Source organism: Lonchura striata, chromosome 18, assembly GCF_046129695.1.
Source record: "Lonchura striata isolate bLonStr1 chromosome 18, bLonStr1.mat, whole genome shotgun sequence".
Classification (NCBI taxonomy): Eukaryota; Metazoa; Chordata; class Aves; order Passeriformes; family Estrildidae; genus Lonchura; species Lonchura striata.
The window spans coordinates 7,394,727-7,418,264 of NC_134620.1; the positions used below are offsets into that span (position 1 = coordinate 7,394,727).

The following is a 23,538-nucleotide window of genomic DNA, read 5'->3' on the forward strand; positions in this document are numbered from 1 at the left end:
AGAGAGATGATGGTAAAATTGCAATAAAAGCCCTACTGGAAATACTCTCACAGATTTTTGCGTCCTGCTGTTTCAACAAAGCATATTTCTTCTTTACTCTGCAAGTGTGGCTTTTTTGTACTGTTCCACACTGGTTGTTAATTTGCCATAAAGAAGGAAGAAGGATATGACAAAACACACAAATTATATTATAATAAATATCAACACTTGAATTATATTTTAAAATGGATAGGCAGAATAAAATCAACCAGCACATAGTTTATTGATCATAGACACTAGCTGAATTGTAATGGATTCCTTATCTCTAGTATTCCACAAAGTACTAAGACCCCTTGGGTAAAGAAATCAAACCACTTGATAAAGATTAGGGAAAAAAGAAAACTATGCCAGGACTGACAAGAAAAGGAAGTGACAATGATGTTATTGATGGCGTGTTTGTAGCATGACAGCAGAGCGCAGCCTGCGGGTACAGTGTCAATGACACTTGGTCACAGTTTGTGCCCCTACACTCTGTCCGTGGAAACAAGAACAGCCAAAACAAAACAGGGGTGGCTTTTATTGACTTTTTAAAGAAAAACACTGTCATTGCCTAAAGACCTCAAGTACTTGGGAAACTACTTGTATGTGAGTTGTGTTTTGGCTCCCTAATGTTGAAAATTGTTCTTTTACACCATAAAACCTGTGTCTCTTTTCTCTATAAGCAATGTGCTTTCCGCCAGCTCTCTCTCTGTTATCAAGTGCTCCAACCGATCCTCCTTGTCTTTCAGCCTCTAACTGGCCTTTTTTGCCTTAGTTTTTTCTACAGCATTTAAGTTTTACCAGAGTAGTGCCACCTCCCAGGGTTTTAGTAAACCCTGCAGAAAGGCGGAGGACAAATGCTTTCTGGTATGAAAACGCGCTCCGAGCAATCCGACATAGCCGGTTGCGGGGTTTTCACGTGGAAACCGCACGCGGCGACGAAAGCATGAACCGATCGGGCTGCTTGGGCGGGGCTGCATTACCCGGCGCTGGTTCCGCTCCCGCTCCCGCTCCCGCGCCGCCGCGTCTCCCCTCACGGCGGGCCCGCCTCAGCCCTCGGCGGGCGCGCGCCGCCCGCTTCCCGCCGCGCGCCGCCGCGCGCCCCCCGCCGGGAGCGGCGCTGAAGGGGGCGGCGCTCGCGGCACGCGCCCAGCGGCACGCGCACTGCCCCACAGCACACCCCCCCGCCCCGCCGCGCGCACAACGGCTGGCGGGGGGCGGGGCAAGCGCGGGCGGAGACAACGCCGCCGGCACGCCCCCCCGCCCGCGCCGCGGCCCCGGGCCCGGCCCGAGCCCCGAGCCCCGAGCCCCGAGCCCCGAGCCCCGAGCCCCGAGCCCTCCTCCACAAAGCCGGGGGCGAAGGAGGGAGGGGCGCGCGCCACTTCTGCCCGCCCCCCCGAGAGGGGCGGGGCCGGCCGCGGGGGGCGCGCGCGCGCGGGCGCGAGGGCGCGCGGTGATTGGCTGGCGGCGGGGGGGGGGAGCGCGTTTAACGGCCGCTGTGCCCCCGGGCCGGGGCAAAGCAAAACAAAGGCGGCGGCGGCGGGAGCGGGAGCCCGGGCGGAGCGCACGGCGCGGGCACGGCACGATGCCTCGGCCGCCCCTCGGCCCGCAGCGCGGCACACGCGCGCCTGACCGCCGTCTATGACTCTCCCCTTCCCCCCCCTCGGTGGCCGCCGCCGAGACGGTACCTTCGAGGCGAGGGAAGCCGTCGTGTACCCCCACCCCTCCCTTGATCGCCCCCTCTTTGTTTTTCGGTGAACGCCCGGCGCGGAGCTCTCGCTGCCCGCCGCGCAAGGACCGGGGGTCCCGCCTTCCCTCCTACCCGCGGCCCCTACGGGAGAGGGGCCCGGGGGCTGCTCGGAGCCCGGGCTGGGAGCGGAGTCGGCGCGGCGCAGCGGTGAGTACCGAGCGGGTGAAAAGCGGCCCCTCTTCCCTGTGCTGGGATTTATTTTTTTGGAGGGGCCGGGGGGTTATGGGCGGAAGGCGGCTGTGAGAGGGGATCCGTGCTGCGCCCCGGCGGGGGGGGCCGCTGTCTCCCGTGCGCGCGGGGCCACCGAGGCAACTTTGCTGGCGGGAGGAGGCTCGGGCGCTATTTATAGCGCCTGGAAATGACGGCAGAGCTGTCTGCCCGCAGCCTTCTCGGTGCGGGGCGGGTAAGGGCGGTTTACATAATTGAGGGGGGGCGAAGCTGAGCTCGGCGCGCCGGGAGCCGGTGGGGTCCCCCCGCGCTCTCGGCCGCGCCGCGCGGGGCCGGGAGCCGTGGGCTGTGCACGGGGCTGGCGTCGGGGCCGTGTTCGGGTGGCCGCGCGGCCGTGCCGGTGGCCAGAGCGGGGAACGAGCCGCTGTCCTGCTGGAATCGCTGCGGGGGTTACAGAAAACGCGACGGCGTCACCCGCTCCGGTAGCTTCGTGCTCAGGCGTGAGAGAGGCTTTAAAGTCGCAGGGGCAGCGGGGTGTCAGCCGGTAACTTTCTCCGCGCTTATTTTCTCCTGCTATTTCCTGGTACGTAAGGGTGAAAATGAGGCTCCTGCGGCTCAGTCTTTAACTTGGAGGTTTTTCCCTGCTGGAGTAAGCTCACCGTAGGTTACTGACAGCGCGCGCACAGGCTGCGTCCAGCTTTTTGCAGCTGCTCAGAGACTCTCTGAGCGTATTCCATGTCGCTTCTTCCTTAGCGCCGCGCAGGAAGGCCGGAGAGGCCGATTCCTGGCGGGGCTCCTGCCGTGCCACGCGCGGGATCCCCACGCGGGGCCGGTGCGGGGCCGCCCCCCGCGCGCTCCTCGGGGTGTTTGTTTACACATCCGGGGCCCGCGCGGGGCGCGCCGCCCCCGGCCCCGCCCCGGTGACGTCACGGGCGGCGGGACCGCGCCGCTCCTCGCCCGGCCCGCGGACTTCGGGGCGGCCCCGGGAGGAGGGCGGAGGTCGCCGTGCCCGGCTCCTGCGGCCGGGACAGCCCCTGCGCCGGTAGGTGCGGACGCGAGTAGCGCTTCAGGAGACGCCTGTCCATGCGCCGGACCAAAGCGCGGACTGTGCCGCGGCCAAAGAACGGCAGAGCAAGCGTTCGTTCGGGTTTTTGCGCTGTTCTGTGCGGAATGAGGAGCAGCAGCTCGAGGAACTGCTCCTAACCATGGGAGGGGAAGTGAGGCTGTGTTTATTCACCATTGTTAGAGCCAGCTAGGAAATGGTTTGTTTTGATCTGTGCCTGTGACGGCACAACCAGTCTGTGGTTCCTATGGTGTGTATCAAACGGAGTCGTCTTTTTGAAGAGAGCAATATCGAATATAGCTTTGTTAAATCGGCCTTGGAATGATTTTAATTTCTGTAGTTAAAGAACCTGGTACGTTGAATGTGGAAGAGTCCAGACTGCCTTTAGATGTGTGAATTAAAAACACTTCTAGGAATGCCCTGAAGAAAAATATTTTCCTTTTACGTTCCAGAGCACAGAATTGCTAAGGTTAGAAAAGATCTGTAAGATTGAGTTCAGCTATTAATCCAGCACTGCCAAGGCCACCACTAAGCCACATCCCCAAGTTCCACATTCACACCTACTAAACTTCTGCAAGAATTGAACTAGTGTTTCAATTACTGATGGAAAGGGTTTAATTTAAGCCAAAGTCAAAACATCTTAGCATGTGGTGTCTTTCATTCTGAAATGCTGTTTTGTTCTGGCTTTGTCTATTTCTGTTAACCTAAATAGGAACTGTATCTAACATTGAGTTCAAACGGAATTTAACAGAAACCTCATGTTCTTGGATCACTTTTCTTGTATATCTTGCTTCTAATAAATGGGGTTTCATATGTAGCTGTTCTACAAGAGCGAACTGTTCTCTGCAAATGATGTAATTATTCTTCCCTATGCAGTTGTAATTAAATTATCTTGGGACACTAAGTATGCAATATTTGTTTAAATTGCTATTAATATTTAAGTCCTGCTCTTCATGCCAAATGAGTTAATATTTCAAACATATAAACGTATCATTTATCAATTGTTTTCCCAGTCATTCTCATGTGTAGATCCATGCTTTGGATGCCAGCTTGTTCCTATTGTTGCTTTATTTTTTTTGGTTTGCCTTTGGTGTGTTACGTGTCTTGTTTGTGGCTTATCTCTTCCTTTGCAATTCTTTGTGTAAGAAGTGTTCTTCTAGCAAGTCGTTTAGTAGTTTGCATTTTCTTCTGCTTAAGATTAAAAAATCAAAACCGAAACCCCTTTAAGTTTGCTGTGCTTGTCTCATGTGCTAGCCCTGCTGTACAGATTGCTTTCTCAAGGCTTCTTTTGAAGCAGTGACTGCTTCCTATGAGCGTACTTTCATTTGTGTGGCTTGCACTATCTGCTCTAGCTGTGTAACCAGCATGCTATTGCTAGGAGAGTGGTTAATGCTGCCCTGCACACAGTTTACAACTGTGGTAAGTCATTTGCATGCTCTTAGCTGGATCAGCAAACTGTAAAATCTTTATATTGTCTCTCTTTGCTGTTTGTGCTATTGACCTACTCAGGCAGTCACCTGACAGCTGATGACATAAGTTGACTGTGCAGTGTTTGGAGCACTCATTAGCGTGGTGCTTGCATAGCCTGGGAGCTGCTGCCTCTGACGGACCAGGAGATGTTATCAGACTTTAGCATCTGTTTTGTTTTCAGACAAACTAAAAAGGTTTGCTTTCCAGCACAGCGGAAAGCTCTGGCGTGCTCTGACATGTAACATCTCTGAAATGCACTCTGAGGATTAAGGATGCAGTTGGGTGTTCTCTGTGCAGAATTTAGCTTCAGTATCAGATGGTGGGTTTGGCAGCTTCCATTAAGGCTGTTCTGGTACAGTGAGGAAGTACTTAATTAGCTTTGATCAGGACACCAGTCAAGAAGGTCTTTGCCTAAAGGCATAATTCTGCAGAGCTTGAACGAGTAGTCATCGGATCAGATCCTTGAATAGGGTGGCAGTGTCTTACTTGGTATTTGACTTAAAGCCAGATGTGATCCTGCAAGATTTTTGCTGAAAACCAAAGTGCAAATATATAAAATATATTTACTGTTGGACAGAACAAGTTGCTTTCCCTGTTGTTCACTGTATTGGAACTGACCATTAGAACTTGAAAGACAATTAACTTCCTCTCATTCCCTACTTTTTAGTGTGATTTTCTGCATGGATGTCTTAAAGAGTATACACCTGGTATAATGTAGAAAGTGCTTGTGTTTCGTGGAGAACTGCTTGAATCTCATCCCTCATTAGAAGTGTGATGGAGTAGAAGCCATTAGCAGAACAGAACTGCTTTTTGCTGTGTTGAATGGAACTTGAACTGTGCAGTTCCTTGGAAAAAGGGGCCTGTAGTGCAGCCAGGCTCCAGTTATTTGCTCCAAATAATGCTTTGCTTTATGGCTGGACTTGTTGAATAACAAGTTAACTCTGGTCTTGTAAGCTGCTAATTGTTCTGCTCTTTTCACCTACAGGTTGTGACTGTTTCTCTTCTGTCATTTGTGTGGAAAGTGCCACACACACTCCAGAACAACAACGGCTTTTGCTTGCATATTCCAGTGTTTCTTTTGTCAGCGAGTTCAGCAAAGTTGTAATTCTTCAAGTGCCAGCCCTGAGCTGAGTGAGGAGCCACCAGCAGAGATGGTAAAAATGACAAAATCAAAAACGTTCCAGGCTTACCTGCCAAACTGTCATCGGACCTACAGCTGTATCCACTGCAGAGCCCATCTCGCCAATCACGATGAATTGATCTCCAAGGCAAGTGGTTTCTTTAGAGACCTCATGAATTATTTCTTAACCAAAATGGTTGTCACTGTGACACCACTGCCAGTAGATAAGGGATGCAAATTGATGCATACTTCAAAGTATCTTCCCTGGGTTCACTCTTGGGTCATACATGTGTGCTAAGAACTGGATATATTCTGCAAGCCTCTGAATGTGACATAAAGGTTGATCTAATATATTCCCCATGTTAACAACCTGTGTCTGCTGTCAGGTGGGTACTGTTTGTGAGCTGTTGTATCTGAAAAGTCTGCTAAGGAAAACTATCAGAAGAAGCATGGATCGCTGGGTAGGGAAATTATTCTGCTTATGGTTATTCTAGAGATTTCTTTTGGCTCTGTTGGACTGAAGGTCACAGAACTGTCTGTTTCCAGGGTGTCCCACTCTGTTATGGAATTTTTAAACACAGTTTTGCTGTCTACCAGCTCCTAAAGAATATGATTAGCCAGAGATGTTCAGAATAGTTGGACTGTCTGAGCTTAGAGAATAGGTGGAACATTGAAACAGTCTAGGCCTGCCTTTCTTCCCTGTTGCTAGAAGAAACCAAGACTTGTAATGTATTAAATATGTAGGAAAGCTTGAAGTTTGGGATAAATACTTGACAGACTGGTTTATTCTTTGCTTCAGACAAACTCCTGACTAAATTACTCTTTATGCTGTCATGGAGAAAACACTTCAGTTGCTTTTCAAACTTTTCAATATAAAATGTTCTCTTTATAACTGTTTTGTCAAATAAAGTTAGTTTTAAAGGGTTTGACACTAACTAAAATTCTCTCTCTGTTGCTCCTGCCTGTTTGTGTGTTCAGCAGCACTCAGGTGATGCTACTCTTCAGTGCTGAAGAGAGGGGAGGGCTTGAAAATGCTGCTGCTTCTGAATCTAGGTTTTCTTTGGGTGAGGAGAAAGTATACCTGCTTGCTTATCCAAGGGCTATTAGGCAATAATGGGTTTTCAACATACAATTTTTTCCTTTAATTAGTTTTTTCCCCATGTTGATTTCAGAATTTGAGTATAAGAGGCCTTTTTGGCACCACTGGATTCTAAATAACAGACACTCAGAGTTTCATTATTCACTTCATGTTCTGGACCAGAAAATACTGGGATGGGTTAATCTTTCCTGAATTTCAGGTTATAGATATTTACAAGAAGAAAGAAACTCTTTTTTTTGCTGTGTCTCTTAGCATGTATTAATTCATTGAGAAAATGCAATCCAAGCACATACTTAATAGGAAGCTCTTCTTTTTGTGGACTTAGATTTTTGCATGCCTGCTAAGCTGTCACTGTTGCTTCATGAACCAGTTTTCTCCAAGGGCTTGGGAACTTTGGTCAGCAGAATACTTCAAATATTTTTAGCAAATTATGTGTTCATTTTATGGCTTCATAAAAATTTCAAATGTTAAGAATCAAAATATCAATTCAAAGAAAACATAGAGGACTCTTCAAAAATCTGTAGTAAATACAAATAATTACTTTTGTTTATAATGGTATTGGGAAGGGTGTTAGAGGTAGATTCTGCTTGATTTCTGGCTTCCTTAATTTTTGATGAAGACACTTTACAAAAATATTTGTGCTTACAGGTCGACCATATGCTTATTTGACAACTGATTGATATTTTGTCAATTTAAGATTTCTTAACCGTATTTTATTGTCTAAATCTGTATGGTAAAAGAGAAATGCATTTAAATGTGTGATATATTTTTGTATGCTTTTAAAATAAAAAGAACATTTGTCATCTATTGTACTTGTATTTGGGACATAGCTTTGGAAAACCCATCTTCCTGAGGCTGAAGATTTACATAATGTAATCTGGCATGGGAGAAGTCCTTCTGATGGGAACAACTGCAAAGCAGTAGATAGACTTGGATCATTAAAAGAATCATTAAAAATAAGTACACCTGGCCCTGGGGAGGGTGGGGAGTGCAAATAAATTTTGATTTTTTTTTTCTGAACTCCTCTTAAAGTGCCTTCATTGAGGCACATTATATGCAATGAACTTAGATTAGTGGGAGATGATATTTCAACATATCTAGAATCCTAGTTACTGTAACTTTTCAGATGCAGGAAAAATCCCAAACAAACATAAACCAACCTGAAGTGTAGGAATTTGATTCTGTACCATTGGAAGTTACCAAAGAACAGTGTGGTTCCTGGGTTGGTTTGGATTTATTGATGGAGTAGAGACAGACTGTTCAACCTGACTTTCCCCCCACACTTCCCTGAAGGCCTAGTTCAAAGCTAAAGTTCTGTGTTGCATTCTCTAAATACAATTTTTGGTTGTAGATTCTCACTTTATCCAAATGCTTCCTGTACCCTCTCATGTCAGAACCCAGTGCCTCAATTTCTCTGCAGCAGATAAAGGCAGTCAGTATTTACTTAATGCCTCGCTGTAGCTGCTTCCTCTGGGGGCTATCCCTCACCCCATCTTTTCTGGGTACATGGTGGTTTTCTTCCTTATGTGTGGTCAGGGAAAATGAACCAAAATGCATGGTACGCTTCTAATTTAAAGCAGCTCCAACTGCTAATGTGCTTTGAGGTATAAGAATTTATTATACCTGACACTGTAGTGGTTTTTGACTTGAAGATGAAAAGCTATGCTGTGAACTGAGTGGCGTTTCTCTTAAACGTTGGTCTGTCATGGAAAAGCAAAAGTGCTGCATATTTCTGTCAATCATCCCTTTGATTCTGATTCTAAGAATCGCTGACTTCAATACAGATTTGCAATTCTTCTGCTTTTGGGAACTGTTGATGCCAATTGTCTGACAAGGATGGCAGCATACACGAATCACCTTTTCATTTTATTTCTGTTCTGTTTGAGCAGCAGGATCTCTTTCTTGCCCTGGAATGAATTGCAAAGCTCTCTTTTTCTTGTGCCCTTGCTAGTGATAAAATGGCAACCAAGAGTCTTGGCAATGGCTTAGAAATAAGAACATAGATTAATGAGACAGGACAAAAATGTGTTACCTGCTCAAGTGAAGTAAAGCACCTATAGCTTGTAAAAATTTCTTTAAAGAGGCAAATATTTTAAAAATCCTATCCTACTGTGACTGTAGGCACAGAAGAGAAGTAAACTATGAGCAAACAACCACAGGTCTTAATGAAGAGTAAGGCAAGGAGCTGATGCCATAGGAAGCAATTAGTGAACTTAAAATTGATGCTTTGTGGATTTAAGAAGTTCAAACAGCACATAAAAAGTGACCTAACAGTAATGTTAATAATAATAATTTTAAAAATCCAAACCTAATTTAGTTTTGAGAGAACTTCTACAAGACTCCTTGAAGTACAGGGGAGGTTGCCACTTGTGTGGACTAAATAAAATATTATATGTTTGCTGCTTTTGGAGCAATTCTGAAATAAGTTTTGTGGAAGACCTGACAGAAGGAGCTTTCTTTTAATTTGTTAGGTAATAGTAGGAAATGTGCAGTGATTATTAGGAGCAGTTAATTTTATAGGAGATAAATGTTGCTTGAAGAGCAGAAGTACCAAAGCACTTGAGAGTGGCTTGTACCTGCCAAGTTCCAATAATTCAGGTATGATCCACCAAATAACAAAAAATAAAAATATTTAATAGAATCTTGGAATCTGTTGGATTTAATGCAAAGGATAATGTTTTGTTACTCAAAGCTGACCTGCTTGAAAGACTGTTGAAGCATCTTAGTGTGCCTTAATTCTGGGAATGGAGAGAATTTGGATTATTTTGTACAGATGACTGTATAAATACTGTCACTTTCTTCTCATTCATTGCCAAGCATATCTGACCAGAGGGGAAAAAAGTCATGTGAAGTCACAGACAAGACTAGATGTGAAATTATTTTCAAGAATGATTTCTGCATAAAGGTATATATGTATATATGTAACTGTCATTGACTGCATTGGGAAATCCTTGCACCTTGTGAGTGAAAGAATGATCTTGGTAGTTAAGTTTAGTTCTCCAAGGCATTCAGTATGATTGCTCTTCTATTATTGATGAGAAGGAAGAGTCTTAAGGCTAAATAGATGCTAAAACATTTTTAGCCTTGTTTAGCAATCTGTGTTTTTGTCCTCCACTGTTTAACTGATGAGATCAAGAGGAACTTTTTAAAGGGTTTATTGTCTTTAAGTAAATATGATGCGCTTAGCTTGGTTCACTTTGTAATCCTCCTCTGCTTATGATATAATGAGTATTTAGAAAGATAGATGAGCCTGTTTTATGCATGTTTGAAGGCTGTTTTTGTTCCCTCGCTAATTTCATAAATAATCTGGTGATAATTTTTTTCTTCAAGAGGCTTCTAGTTTTTTGGGTTTATTTTTTTCTTCTGGGGAAAGAACCTAGTTTTTGGAAGAGAGGAAGAGAAGTAATCTTTGGAAAACATCCAATAATAGATTGAAAGCTTAAAGGAGTTGGGAAGTGTTCTTCTCTGTATATTTTGACATAATTATTTCTGAAATCCATTCAAGAAGCTGCATAGGTCAAGATAACTTGTCCTGCATTACAAAGTCTTCAGTTTGGGAAATACCATTTGCCAGATTTGCAGGCATGCAGTTTTTGGGGTAGAATTTTTTAAGGCTCTTTTCTACATATTGAACTTTGTAACTTGCTTTATCAAATTCAGTAAATACTTGAAATGAACTTTAAAGAAATCTTATTTATCATGGAGTCTTCTAGAAGTTGTCTAGGATGCAGCTGGGCAGCAGCATCCCTGGTGGTTTGCATTATCAAGGAGTTGGATGTTATGGAAACACCAACTGGAACAAATGTGGGGGTTTTCCCCAATAGTTTTTTTGTCTGTACCTTATGTTGAATTCAGTTTTCTGAATTTATGTTGCAAGTCTGGAAGAGAGGATATCCTTACATTCTCTGATGCATCTTGCTGAGGAGATAATTTCACACGTCAGAGCACTTCTGTTTCTGGTTTACTTTAAGAATGCTGCCCCTAACAAGTACAACTTTATGTATTTCCCAAATTTGCTTATTTGTCCAGAGAACTGATTCAGCTTAATCTATCTTTGCTTGTAAAGGGAGCTCCAGCCAATGAAAGGTAATTAAGATGGATTAAAATCTATGGATTTATTTAATTTCCCTTCTTTAATATTTTATTTCTGTGTTTCAAGTAGCTTGCAGACACTGGTAGCGCCCCAGTGACTTGCTCAGAATAATGCCAGCCTTGCCCCAGTACATGCTAAGATGGCAGTTTCCCTGGGTATTTGCTGTAGAGCATGATCTCTAGCCATGCAATCTAATCCTATCTCTGGGGAATAATTGATGGTATAAGCTTTTCAGTAGCATCCCTTCCCCCACCCATGCCTTCAGCTGTGCCTTAGGGCAGTAAATACATGTTCTGCTTGACTGATATTTCCTTTCCTCCAGGGTAAAACAGCTAATCCTGGTGTTAGAGGTAAGGGTGGGTTTAATTTACAAGCATAGATCATACCTAATTCTGCATGTGTGTACAAGTGAAACATGTGTAAAGCTTCTTTACTATATCATGTATCAGTGACAGAGGTCTGTCAGATGACTTGAAAAGAGCCTAGTTCCAAACTATTCTTGCAGGTGACTTCACTGTAGATTGCAAGCACAGTTGGACATTATTGTTGATACTGTTAGATGTTCTGGATACATTCTGCTGTGCTGAAACAAGAAAACATGATAGATCTGGCACATTCCTTTGTATAAATGGGTAGCTGGTCAAAGATATGGATTTTCTGAGGAATAATTTAACTCATAAATCAATGCAGTACTATTAATTGAGGACCATGAAAAAACAGCCTCATAGCAGGTATGAAGTTCAACTGCAGATATTAGTGGAACTGATAAATTACCCAGCTTCTAAGTGAAAATCCTGGTTGCTGTGAGTCATTATTGATGAGAGCTGGTCACACTTGCCACTCTCTTCTAGTTCCTCTCTACTGAGTAAGACATATTTAAGACTCAGTTTGAATAGAATGTTCTGCATGAGTTTTATGTATAGTGCTCGTGATCTTGGGAGTGCTGAGCAAATGTTCAGTTAAATGAACAGTTAAAGTTTGTGTTTGCATAGGTGATGTTTATTCTATTGAAGAGTGGTTTGTCTGGAGACTTGTTTGAACAGTTGTGCCTGTTAGTCCTTGACACTGCCATTTAAAGTACTTTTTCTCATTTTCTTGGAGGAGTTGACACACAAAGGTGTTCAACCTGTCAGTCCCTTAAAATTCATATCAGTATAACTGAGTCATACAGTGCAGAGTGTGAGAAACCTAGTGCTGATAAAAACAAATGTTCAGTATTAATTTTTTTTTTCTGGTTATGCAAAATATTCTGTTTATAGCCAAGTTACAAGCTTAGCAAGCAGCTCAAGCACCAAACTGAGCTGTCCTCTTTTCATTCTAGTAGTAGAATGCATCAGAAAGTAGAACTGTGATAATAAATCTTTCTTACACCAATAAGAGAATGCATCCGTGACAGACTTATACCTTTTTGTGGTGTTTGAATACGGTTTTGGGGGGAAAAAATAACAGCTGTTCATGTGAAGAAGAAACTGACTGCCAAGTGCTGGCAAGAGACTGATGATAAAAATTAGAAGGCATGGAGATTTAAAAATGGATATTCTTGCAGTGCCTTTTATTCCAGTCAGTGTATAGGAGTTCTGCATGGCTGGATTGCACACCACTCAATGCTCAGTGAAACACAGATGATGTGGTTGGGCCCTGGTTCTAAAGGGAAGTCTGACCCACGTTCTGTGTTCCAGAATGCAGTTACACAAGTTGCTGCACGTTCCTGTCAAGTTACCTGGCTGATGGAAACATGGAGGAACTTGCTCTTTGCAGCTGGGCAAGGAAGCAAGTGTTCTGTGGCATGTAAATACAATCCTTAGCCTCAAAACATGAGTGTAGGTAAGAAAAGATGGTATCAAATGAATCAGTCATACTCTGGGGATGGGAAGCAAGGCTGGAATGGAGGAGCTTTTCACAGTGACGTATTTGTGAACACGCATTTTTTCTAAAATCACTAAAATCACGGGAGAAGATTCTGTGTTGCTTCTCCCTCTATCTTGATAATCCTAAAATTAGAAGGTAATGGCCATTTCTGAGGGAAAATAAGCCTAGGAGAGTACAGTATATCTAGGGCAACAAAGCAAAGGGTGCAAAAAAAGTCAAGTCATCTTTAAAAATACATTGGGAAAAGAAAAACAACTAAAGCAGTGCTTTCCAACCGGTGGTTTGTATTTCATTTGGCTTGATTTTTTTTCAGCTTATGAAACAAGAGAGGGGAATAGCTGCTTTTTGTGCTATTCCTGGCATCCTGTTAACTGCCCTCTGCTTAATTTTGTAAAAGGCAGGGTCAAAGGAGAGCTTTTATTAGGTGATACTAAGTCAAGACTAAACATAAACTTGGCAGAAATAATTTCATAAGATCATTCAGAAGATCTCCTGACTTGTTTCTTTCCTGGAGTCTTTTTTTTTTTCTTCCCCAGCCTGCCATGGAACTTCAGGTATGGCATAAAAGTAGTTTAAAAATTATTATATAGGACCAGACAAAAAAACACCCAACCCACCACATTAATATATATGTGATTGGTGTGTGTAATTACATATAAATAGAGAAACTAGAACATGATAATTGAGAATATTTCTTGGTGCTGTTTGAAAAAGGGTTTGTGAATTCTAGTTTACAACATGGAGTTTTTAAAGCAAGGAGAAATGGCTGCAATTTTTTTATTTTAAAGAATTTTTTCAATAGTTTAACCAAGTATCATGGTCATCATGGCTTTGTAAGGTCTTTTTAATAATTTCAGGTATGTGAAACAAGGAAGTTCTAGTTTTATGTTTACTTCTTATTGAATAAGAGGATTTTTGAAGTGTTTCCTTACTTTTTCTTAAATTTTGGAGTTGCACATCTGTAGTTTTCTCTAAATCAATGTGTTGTTTACCCAGGCTAGTTACTCATTTGTTAACGGGCGTTTTTTAAGAGTCTGTATCTGAAGAGATTCTGTTTTCACCTGCAGGAAGCATTCTCTGTTACGGGCTGTAGTCTAGAGAGTCCTGTAGGACTCCGTTCTGTAGGAACTGCAGAGTGTAGGTCTGCACTGCTCTGCTAGTTTTGTGATGTGTGTTTAAGTATCTCAGGAGAACTGAACTAGTGGTGGGGTTTTTGTTTGTTTTAAAGGCAGCTGTAAGGATAAATTACTTTGTGACGGAACTGTTCAGACTCTGTTCTCAACCAAGTCTCCCCTTTTCAGGGTCAGTCCCACCTGAAGTTTCAGCTTTCACTGTCCTGCACAGCCTATCTGGTTTTCCTTGCCTGGTGAAAAATAAGACTTGTAGTTCTGGCTTGTGGAGACAGTACTTTTGTCTTTGCTAAAGGTAGAATCTCCTTAGAATCACCAAGGTTGGAAAAGAACTGTAAGGTCATCAGGTCCAAACACAAACCCAATAGTGACAAGTCTACCACTAAACCATGTCCCCAAGTGCCACATCTGTATCCATGGTGACTTCACCACTGTCCTGGGTAACCTGCTCCAATGTTTGACAACCCTTTTGGTGAAGAAATGTTTCCTGGTATCCAATCTAAACTTCCCCTGGTGCTACCTGAGGCCAATTCCTCTAGTCTTGTCACTTGTTAGGTGGGAGAGCAGAATGACCAAACCTTGCTACAACCTCCCTTCAAGTATTTGTGGAGAACAGTAATGTATTCTCTCAATAGTTCAAATGGTTGCTAAAATAATAAAATATTAGTGCTATAAACTGTTAGGTAGAATTTCTCATATTAAAGATTTTACAAGTACATAACTACTCTGGAACTATTGCTACCTGGAGTAATCCAGAGTCAGGGATTTCTTTAAACATTCTTTATTGCAGTATATAATCTCATTAGTGTTGATCAAAAAGGGTTCATTTATATGCATTTTCCTTTTACAAGGTGGGGGAATTTTTTTGCACACTATTCTGAGTAATTAAAAAGCAACAATTATTGCTGTTGTGTTGCTAGTTGGTAGAGTGGCAAAATACCTATTTTAGTGTCAAATGACTTGTAATGATATATAACTAAAATATGTGTCAGGAGAAGAATCCACTGCAGAAAGGACCTTCTGCCTATGGTTTCATGCCTGGCATTACTAAAACCATGCTAAAGTATTCAGGTTGATATTTTCCTTCCAAAAATGTTCCATGTTGATCTAATGCAGTCTTCTGAAAAGTTGGTCTGTGATGTTCAACACTAGAACTACAGGGAGTCTTAAAAACAATTGTACTTTCTCTGCATCATGGATAAAGTAATTAATTTTCTTTAAAAGTAGATTAGAGAATTGAAATGTTGAAAGAAAAAAGAAATTAAGACAGTTTACAGTTTTGTTTGTTTTTTTTTTTTTTAATGGAATTCAGTAGGGAAGAGGGAAGAAAGGAAAACTCAGTTCCAGTGTGATCCTGTTTGGATGGGAATGGCTGTGTTTAAACTACCAAGTAATTGAATGCAGAAAGAGCCAGATGAAGGCAGTGGTGTGTCTGACACACGTTTGGAATGTTTTACCTGTGGCTGGCTCTGGTCTGCTCACAAGTTCTTCCAGGATGTGTGCAGCTCACATCCTGAGCACAGGTTTGGGTCTGTGTCTGCATTAACCTTGCTGAGTGCATGGAAGAAGAACTGCTGGTTTAGTTGGTTCAGAAGGATCAAGGGTGCAGTTCCCAGGCACTGAAACTGCTCCGCAAGCCAAACCAACCCCCAGTAAGTGTGGCTGATTAGGGGTTTTAATTCAAAACTGTGCTACTGCTTTGAACTAAAACATTCATTTAGAAACAGCCAAGAAAGTCTAAGTGCCATTGTTTGTCCATCACTTATCAGGAATGTGAGAGGCTGGAAAGCATATGCCTGTGGTCAGGCATTTGATTGTAACAGTAGTCTTACTAAAATGAAGCTGAGTTTATCTGTGAATTATAAACTGATCAGATGCATTTCCTGAGTAGAGTATGCTGGTTTTATGCTTGGTCCAGATTTTCACTGCTCTTTTATCAAATGATGCAATGAAATTGAAATAAAGAATCTTTTGGCTGCAGCAGAGGAAGACGGAGGAGATGGGAATAATTCCCTTTGGGTTAAAAGCAGATTATTTCAGTTAGCATGAAGGATGTCTAGGAAAATGAGAATTGATCTCTTGCGGAGGGTAGGAAAAAACTGTTTTGCTTGCATGATGGATGTTGAATATTCAGCAATAGCACTTGATAAAATAAAATAAAATCATTATTAAAAATCTAATGTAGATGAAAACTTGTCTGACCAGACTTTCCTATAAATAATAAGTATGAAGTAATTAATCTGAAATAGTTTATATCTGTGTTATCATTCTATGTTTACTTACATACTCTTCTGAAACTATTTTTTTTGTTTGGTGGGGCTTTTTTTTAATATGTGCAATTTTTTTTAATGCAGTCCTTCCAGGGAAGCCAGGGACGAGCCTACCTCTTCAATTCTGTGTAAGTATGTGGTTATGGTTCTGCACACCACCTGCAGAGTGTAACTTTGTGCTTCCCAAAGGGAAAGCAGTAGGAATTAACGGAGCTGGACTTTGCCCTGTTCTTTCTAATGCTGGCTTTACTCACCAGCAGTAGTTATTAAAGAGCTACTGGGCTGATTCTGAAGTATTCATTTGCATATATATGAGTTTATCTTATATTTTAAGTAATTCTCCTAAGAGCTGAAATATTAGGGGAGTGTGCTAATGTGAAATTCCTTTGGTAGCTGTCTCGAGAGGAGCTGCCATTCTGAGATGCTACAGAAGTCACAAGATATTGAGTGACTATAAATTTTCTTTAGACAACTCTACTGTGGTCTAAAGAATTTCCCAGTCTGACAGTTGGATACATTTACAGGTTAATGTTTCAGTAAACTTGGTACATCTTTAATGACCTTGAATATGGCAAATGTGCTAGAGGCAAAAGGTCTCTGTGATCTTATCGAGCCTAATATTTGCAATCCTAGGCATGTCCTTCCCTTGATAGGAGGCTCTTTGCATTTGTTAATGGGTGTATTTTAAGTTTTTTATATGCAGGATTGCATTTTTGTTATTTTTCGGCACTTCTTTGTGTTGCAGCATTTTGAAAAAGATACAGTTGAATCCCCTAGTCTATTTTTGACCATGATAATTGAACTGTAACTGCAAAGGATTTGATTGCAGATCCTTGAGATTCTTTTAATATGCAGTCCTTCAGTGGTGACATGGGATTTCTGCTGTAATTCTAATAGGAAGAAACTGGTACTACAGCAGCAAAAATGGCAACATTTTGCTCATATTTAAAACTGTCTAAAAACTTGGTTTAGTCTTGCCTCTTGTTCTCTGCATAGACTCATTTGTGAAAAAACTGGCTTGATGCAGTACTTCAAGGGATGTTTTGTTTTGAAATTGCTGTTTGTTCATCAGAGCTTAGTCTGCTGATCTGTAGCAAAGAAATATTTATGAGGCTTTTTTCTTGCTGCTATTTTGGAGCTGGTTCTAAATTCAGCTCTTGGTGCTGATTCACTGGTACAGACTTCCATTAGAGAGGTCTCAAATAGTTTTTGAAGTAAAGCCTGAAACTGTAGAAGTGTCCAGTTACTGTGTAGTGTTCTGTTCTTTGGAAGTTTAACTATTTAGCTTGTCTTTGTTGCTGGCAGTGACACCACAGCCACTTAAAAACAAAACAAAAAACAAACCCCTTTTTTCTTCCTGTCCTTCTGCTCAGTGTAACAGAGGAAGTTACTTCTGCGCAGCATTGAGTAAGTTAGGCATTTTTTAAACCACTTTTTGTCTGCAGGAGAAAAGGTGGGGAACAGTAAGAAAAGAAGCACACTCATCTGTTAACATAATTTCTCCCTTTTTTTCAGGGTAAATGTGGGCTGTGGTCCAGCAGAGGAGAGAGTTCTTCTGACAGGTTTACATGCTGTAGCAGATATCTATTGTGAAAACTGTAAAACCACTCTTGGATGGAAATATGTAAGTAATAGACTTAAATCCTCAATAAGCGTTTGCATGTTGAAGCACAGATGTTTGAGTAGCCATTGAGTAGCACCATTGCTGAAAGCTTATGTGAGTTAGCTCAGGTGGTTTTGTGTACATCAGGCTCTAATGTAGTCTTACTTCCTTGCATCTGCAGAAATGCTGTAGCAGATAATAACTTTATTCTGAACTACAAATCAAGCATGAGCTATAGGTGCTGTTACAGTATTTGATAATCTTTTTGCAATACTCCCAAGCACACATGCACTAAAACAGGTGGGAGAAATTGTCAAAGTGAGCGTGTAGTGTCATGGATTGCAAAAGTTGGTTATACAGCAAAAATATTAATTACAATAAATGGTACTGAGCATATTTCTCTGTTTACAAATAATGTGGACTTGAGTCTCTTGTTTGAAAATTTACCTGAGCACTTGCAGCTGTGTTGCAAGTTTGAGGTTTTGAAAGTCTTAGATTCTGGGTAGGATTTTCACTGATTGAGTGTAGCTTCAGATCTTAGAAGTTTTCCTAATGTGTTTCCTGTGATGATGAATATAGAGAGCTTTTGAAGAGGTTTGCATTCCCTATTTTCATTACTTCTTGGAATAAATAAATAACACCTATAACATGCCATTTCTAACCTTCACTTTAAAAAGCATTAAAATTCCCTAAGCAGAGAGAGAACATGGACAGTTCTACAGCAAGATCTGTGCTGTAGATCTGCTGATTCCACTTAGAAGAAGTTTGCTTCTGTTTCCTTCTCAATGCTTTTCAACCTCTCTTTTATTCCCCTCCCTCTCCTTACTCGGTGTAACCAGTATGGGTTGTTAACTGTAATGGCTTCTGGTTTGTATTTTTTTTTTTTTTAAGTTTGACGTTTAAAATACTTAATTTCTTGAACTTAATTCAGTGTTGTCTTGATTTTTTTTTTTTTTCCCTTCCAGGAACACGCTTTTGAGAGCAGTCAGAAATACAAAGAAGGAAAATTTATCATTGAACTTGCCCACATGATAAAAGACAATGGCTGGGAGTGAACCACAACCTTTTTCCTTCTGTTTGGACTATATTCTGTGGAACAGGCTTTACAAAGACTAATGCAAAGTAAAGGAAGAGCTTGGCTAGAGTGGCCCTGAGAATATCACTGAACTCTGAAACCTCACAAATGAGTAGTGTAGTGTAAGTGGCTATTTCAGGCCATGTTTGCCTTTTCTCCTTGTGTAAGTTCCCTCTTTTTGTACGTGTATTATTGTGTGAACAGTTGTTTTGGAACATTTTGGATGACCTTTTTCTAAACTCTCTCAGACTAGAGAAACAGTTCACTAATTGAAAACAGATTTTGCTGGTTAGCATCTCTCTCTGACCTATGCCTTTAATGCTACTTCTGCTGTGCATGCTTCTTGCCTAAACACCTACACTCCAGTCCTGTAGAAGTTCTGTACCTGAGCAGTCTGAAAGAATGTATGGGATGGGGTGCTTTTTTATATGTAGCAATTTCTGATGTGTTTGGCAGTGAAGAGGATGCAGTATTGTAGTTTTTAATTTCTTTTTTCAATTTGAGTGTACCACAACCTATGTACATCTTGTAGGTGAATTGGTTAAAGGTACAGTGCTCACTTCAAAAAAGATTTCAATTGCACTGACTGAAGTTAGCAGGCCTCAAGTTGTTAGGAAAAGGTTATGCCAGAGGTTTGGTATCTTAATGAAATAACATAGAAGGATTTTAAATCAATAATGCTATAGAATATATTCCTTTAAAACCAACATATTCCCTAAGGACTTTGCTGGATAAAAAAATTATAAAACTATAGCTTGAAAAGTTAAAAAGACAGAAAAATATATGCATCTTCTATTTTGAAAAAAAAAATTAGTTGGTATATTAGGAAAAAACAAAGTTTTGGTACTGTACCTTTGCCAGTAACAGGGACTTGTGCATCAGTAAAGTTTTATGGCTGGTTCCATGTAACTGTGTAGTCCTAATGCACTGGACAAAGAGGTTGATGTCAAGGAAACTTGTTGAAGTCTTCTGCTACATTTGAACAAAAATATTTATTTTTGTGAGAAATGGCCAGAGCCTATGACATGAAAATTAATATAGTACCTGTAGGAAAAAGAGGAGTAATAAGAGGGAAGGGAAGTTTGACTTGTTTTTTTCATAAAATAAAACAGTAAGATAGTTTTTAAAATTTGGGGGTGGGGAAAGGGTTTCCTGGTTTGCTGGCTAAATCATCCCCAAGTATCTTTTTATAATAAAAATTTATATGAAACTCACCTTCTCTTTCGTTCTCATGCTGTTTCTTTAATGGAATCAGTTAATGAGAGAAACTTCTGGAAAGTATATGCACAATATGAGCTGTTGGTCTCTGTGTATGCAAACTGAGCAACTGTGAAAGAAACATTCTACATAAATTTGCTGACTTGATTTTCAAATTAAACAGTCTCTACAGACTTTTTGTATGTTAATCCTTTTACTGCTTGAGGGCAAACTGAAAAAAAACCCTTTAACACTACGTAAGTCCTATAACTGAACAATACAGAAGCCTTGCAATATGAAATCCCTTTCTCTCAATAACAATTCTAATATGGCACCTCTGAAATTAATCACAGGTGCTGACTGCTGCTGTTCTGTTTTTGGGAATCTCTCATAGGCTTTCTGAACTCTGCTGCACTTTAGAAATTGTCAGACATGAAAAATTACGCCAATGGGTAGGGGCAATACAAATCTTTAAAACCAGCTTTTTCCAGTGTTTTTGTGGGGAGGAGGAGTGAGAGGAGCATTCTCCCAGGTGTACACATTCTCTGTGATGCAGGCTGGCTAATCTGCCTGCCAGATGTTGTCATGATTGATACCCATGAATTAAAAATGTAAGAATTAGAGAACTAGCTCAAGCTGTTGGGTTTCAGTCCAGAGGCCTCAGGTGGCAGAGGTGTGTTCAACCTGGATTTTGTGGCTTACACATTGCTACTTTGTGTTCACATCAGGTCTCATTTTAACAATGTCATTGATGTAAGATGGGCTTGCCTGTTGCCTGTCTCGTGCTCTTTTTGACCTGGAATTCTTAGGATTTTGTTTTCCACCATTGCAATATATGTTGCCAACAAGGAAGGCACTAAAACTATCAGCAAAAAGTTTGTGTTGGCTTTTAAGTCCTGTTGCAATGTTGATACTTGTGAACAGCTTGTGTGAGGTTTGTGTGTCTTTGGGCTTTTCTTATTTCCTGGCTACAGTCTTGCTGAGGCAGTACACTGGACTGAAGGCAAAAATAATGGCTGCTTTTCCAGAGAGAGTTGAAGTTAAAGAAAATATGTAAAGTATTAGAGATTTTTCTCTCCAAAACCGGGGGTTTGGCTAGCTCTTGTTAATAAGGTAATGTTATCTGTAATACAGTCTTATTTTTAGAAATTCAACCTCTTTCTTCAGTGCATTATTTATATTTCAAACTGGACATTTTCACCAAAACCTTAATTAACTTTGATGCCAAAGGTTGGGACTTCAAGTGCTTAGCACATAGAGCTTCAGACTACTGGCATAAAGAGTTAATGACCTAAATGTAATGTTTATGGCTTTTAAGAGAACCAAACAAAGCAATATTCTTTTTGGTCTTTTATTAAGAGTGGATGCTTAGAAAGAGTAAAGAGTAGAACTAGTACAGAATCACTATTTTATGCTGCCATGTAACAATTCTTGAGGTTCATTCTTTTGAGGGAATATGTGAATTTTCTTCCTGTATTGTTTGGCAGCATTAATGATTACTTTTTTCCCCTCATAAAGATATAGAGAACTCTTGTTATTGGTTTTGGTGAAAGTTGAATCCAGACAGCAATGACTGCTGGCTGATGTGAAGAGGTCAGTCTGGTCACTGAACCCTCCAGCAGTCAATTGAAAGAAAAATAAACTTACTTGAAAAAAATTTTACTAAAGCATTTTCCCTCTAACCAATTTTTGTAATATATTAAAGATTATATTTAAAGTTTGTATGTGTTTGCTCTGGGTAAGTTTACTTCCCCTCCAACTTGAGCACTTTTCTTACTTGTACTGGTTATTTTTGGTCTTAACATTTATTTTGTATTTTGTTTTTTATAAATTGTAACAAAAAGCTTTTGTGAACCTTTGTTTCTTGCTGGCTCTTTCTTGGACCAAATGAACTACAATGAGCTGGCTTAGAAATGTTCATTGGGATGCATAGGAATTTGCTAGCAAAAATGTACATGTGTTGAAAGATTTTTTCCACTGAACCTCTAAAGCGCCATGCCTGTCCTAAAGTAATTAATCATAATTTGGTGTGACTTCAGTGATCTGACCACACATTCTGTCTAGGTCCAAAATAATGGTTGTAACAATGGTTTTCCAGGACTGAGTCTGCCTCCAAACCCTACAGTTTTTCTTTGGCTGGTCACTTTAAGTACATTTTTGATTACTAAAAGGCAGTGCTGCCATGTATAAAAATCCCATCACATTGCAGACTTGCTGTGAAATCAGCTGCAGAATTTGGTGAGGGATTGCTGACCTGTTTGGTGAGGGATTGCTCAGCCTACCCACTCTTGCTGTATGCTTTTAGTGGCCTGGTAATCTTATCTGCCAGTTAAAAGGGTTGGGATCTGAATTTCCCTTGTTGGTTGTAAGCTGTACAATGGCAAACTGTGAAGGAAGATTGTTACAGCTCCATCTTAATGTCCCAGTTGCACGGCCCAGCATAATGACCAGGGTGGGTGGTGTGCCATTGTGCTTGCAGTCCTTGGGAAAGGAAGGGGAACATGGTTATGACATTTCTTTGTGTTAAAGACTGGCCTCAGAGGTTCTGACCAAGTCCTCACTGCACCCAAAATACAGATAACCAAAGGTCATCTGTATTTCCCACTGGTGGATCAGTACAAGAGTTCCCCGAGGCTGGGTGCCAGGGCTGGTGGCCATGCACTTCCCTCCAAGTGCCCTCGTAGGGCTCCTCCTGCCCACTCATCTCAGCAGCCAGATTGCAGCAGCAGCCACATCCAGACTCACAGACCAAACTTCACTCATCTCCAGCCTTGGATATTGGCCATGAGAGGAAGAAGCTGTCAAATTATTGTTAAACTTCATGGACACTTTATTGGACTTCACTGAGACTCATGTTAAGCCAACCAGCAGTATAAACACTTACTGGAAAAGGAACAGATGCTTCAGAGGTTTCTTTTAAAAGGACTGTTACAAGTGGTTTAAGGTCTAAAGCATGAGTCATAAATGGCAGTTGAGTTGTGCCTCATTGTTTCTTAAACTCTTTAAAATGCTTTCTTTTACAGGTGACATGGCTGTGTTGCTGTTTTGTCCTTGCAATACTGTACATCATTTGTTGTTTCACTATACTGTATCTATTCGAGGTATCACAATAAAAGCTTTCAATTGTTTTGTTGGGTTACCTGTTGGTTTTGTGCTATCTTTTCTTGCTAATTGAGTTCTCAGGCTTTATCCTCTGGTAGGGTCAGAGAGAGAAGACAGTGCTCTTAGTTGCTCTTAAAACCTCATAAATGGGTTGAATCTGATGTTTATGTAGTTTTAGGACTGCCACAAAACACTTGGGGTTTTTCCTTTCAAAAATCTTTCCAAAATACAGAAATTTGTGTTCCTACTCTTAGGGCTTTTGCCTATTTTGAACCAATTGTGGGACCTCTGCATAGTGAGAGTCAGTCTGGACAACCCCCAGAACTAATCCTGAGAGGAACTGTAGATATGCTTTTTGTTGTGTCAGTTTGATCAGCTGTAGACCTGAGGAGCATTCTGAGCACAGCACTCCCTCTGTTCATTCTGCTTTGGCTGCGAGGAACTCCTGTAGTTTCTCTGATCACATTATTGGTCTTGTCAATGATATGATTTCTCTGGACTGCCTGAGGCT

At 41.4% G+C, this 23,538-nt stretch overlaps 1 protein-coding gene across 4 annotated transcripts; it reads left to right on the top strand.

Moving 5' to 3' along the window:
* Nucleotides 1-1,564: 1,564 nt before the first annotated feature.
* Nucleotides 1,565-23,064, top strand: YPEL1 (yippee like 1). Of its 4 annotated transcripts, none has more exons than XM_021549930.3 (5): nucleotides 1,565-1,915; nucleotides 5,455-5,737; nucleotides 16,135-16,178; nucleotides 17,566-17,674; nucleotides 18,619-23,064. In XM_021549930.3, the coding sequence occupies exons 2-5, from the start codon at nucleotides 5,621-5,623 to the stop codon at nucleotides 18,706-18,708; spliced, it is 360 nt and encodes a 119-aa protein (XP_021405605.1). In that variant the 5' UTR covers nucleotides 1,565-1,915; nucleotides 5,455-5,620; the 3' UTR covers nucleotides 18,709-23,064. The 4 variants fall into 4 exon arrangements, with proteins under 4 accessions (XP_021405605.1, XP_021405608.1, XP_021405606.1 ...); XM_021549933.3 differs by lacking the exon at nucleotides 1,565-1,915 and adding an exon at nucleotides 1,989-2,171; XM_021549931.3 differs by lacking the exon at nucleotides 1,565-1,915 and adding an exon at nucleotides 2,314-2,519.
* The last annotated feature ends 474 nt before the right edge of the window (nucleotides 23,065-23,538 follow it).

Coding starts and splice junctions, on each gene's coding strand:
- YPEL1 (XM_021549930.3), top strand. CDS start 5,621: ATGGTAAAAATGACAAAATCAAAAACGTTCCAGGCTTACCTGCCAAAC. Junction 5,738..16,134: donor ACGATGAATTGATCTCCAAG/GCAAGTGGTTTC, acceptor TTTTTAATGCAG/TCCTTCCAGGGAAGCCAGGG. Junction 17,675..18,618: donor CCACTCTTGGATGGAAATAT/GTAAGTAATAGA, acceptor TTTCCCTTCCAG/GAACACGCTTTTGAGAGCAG.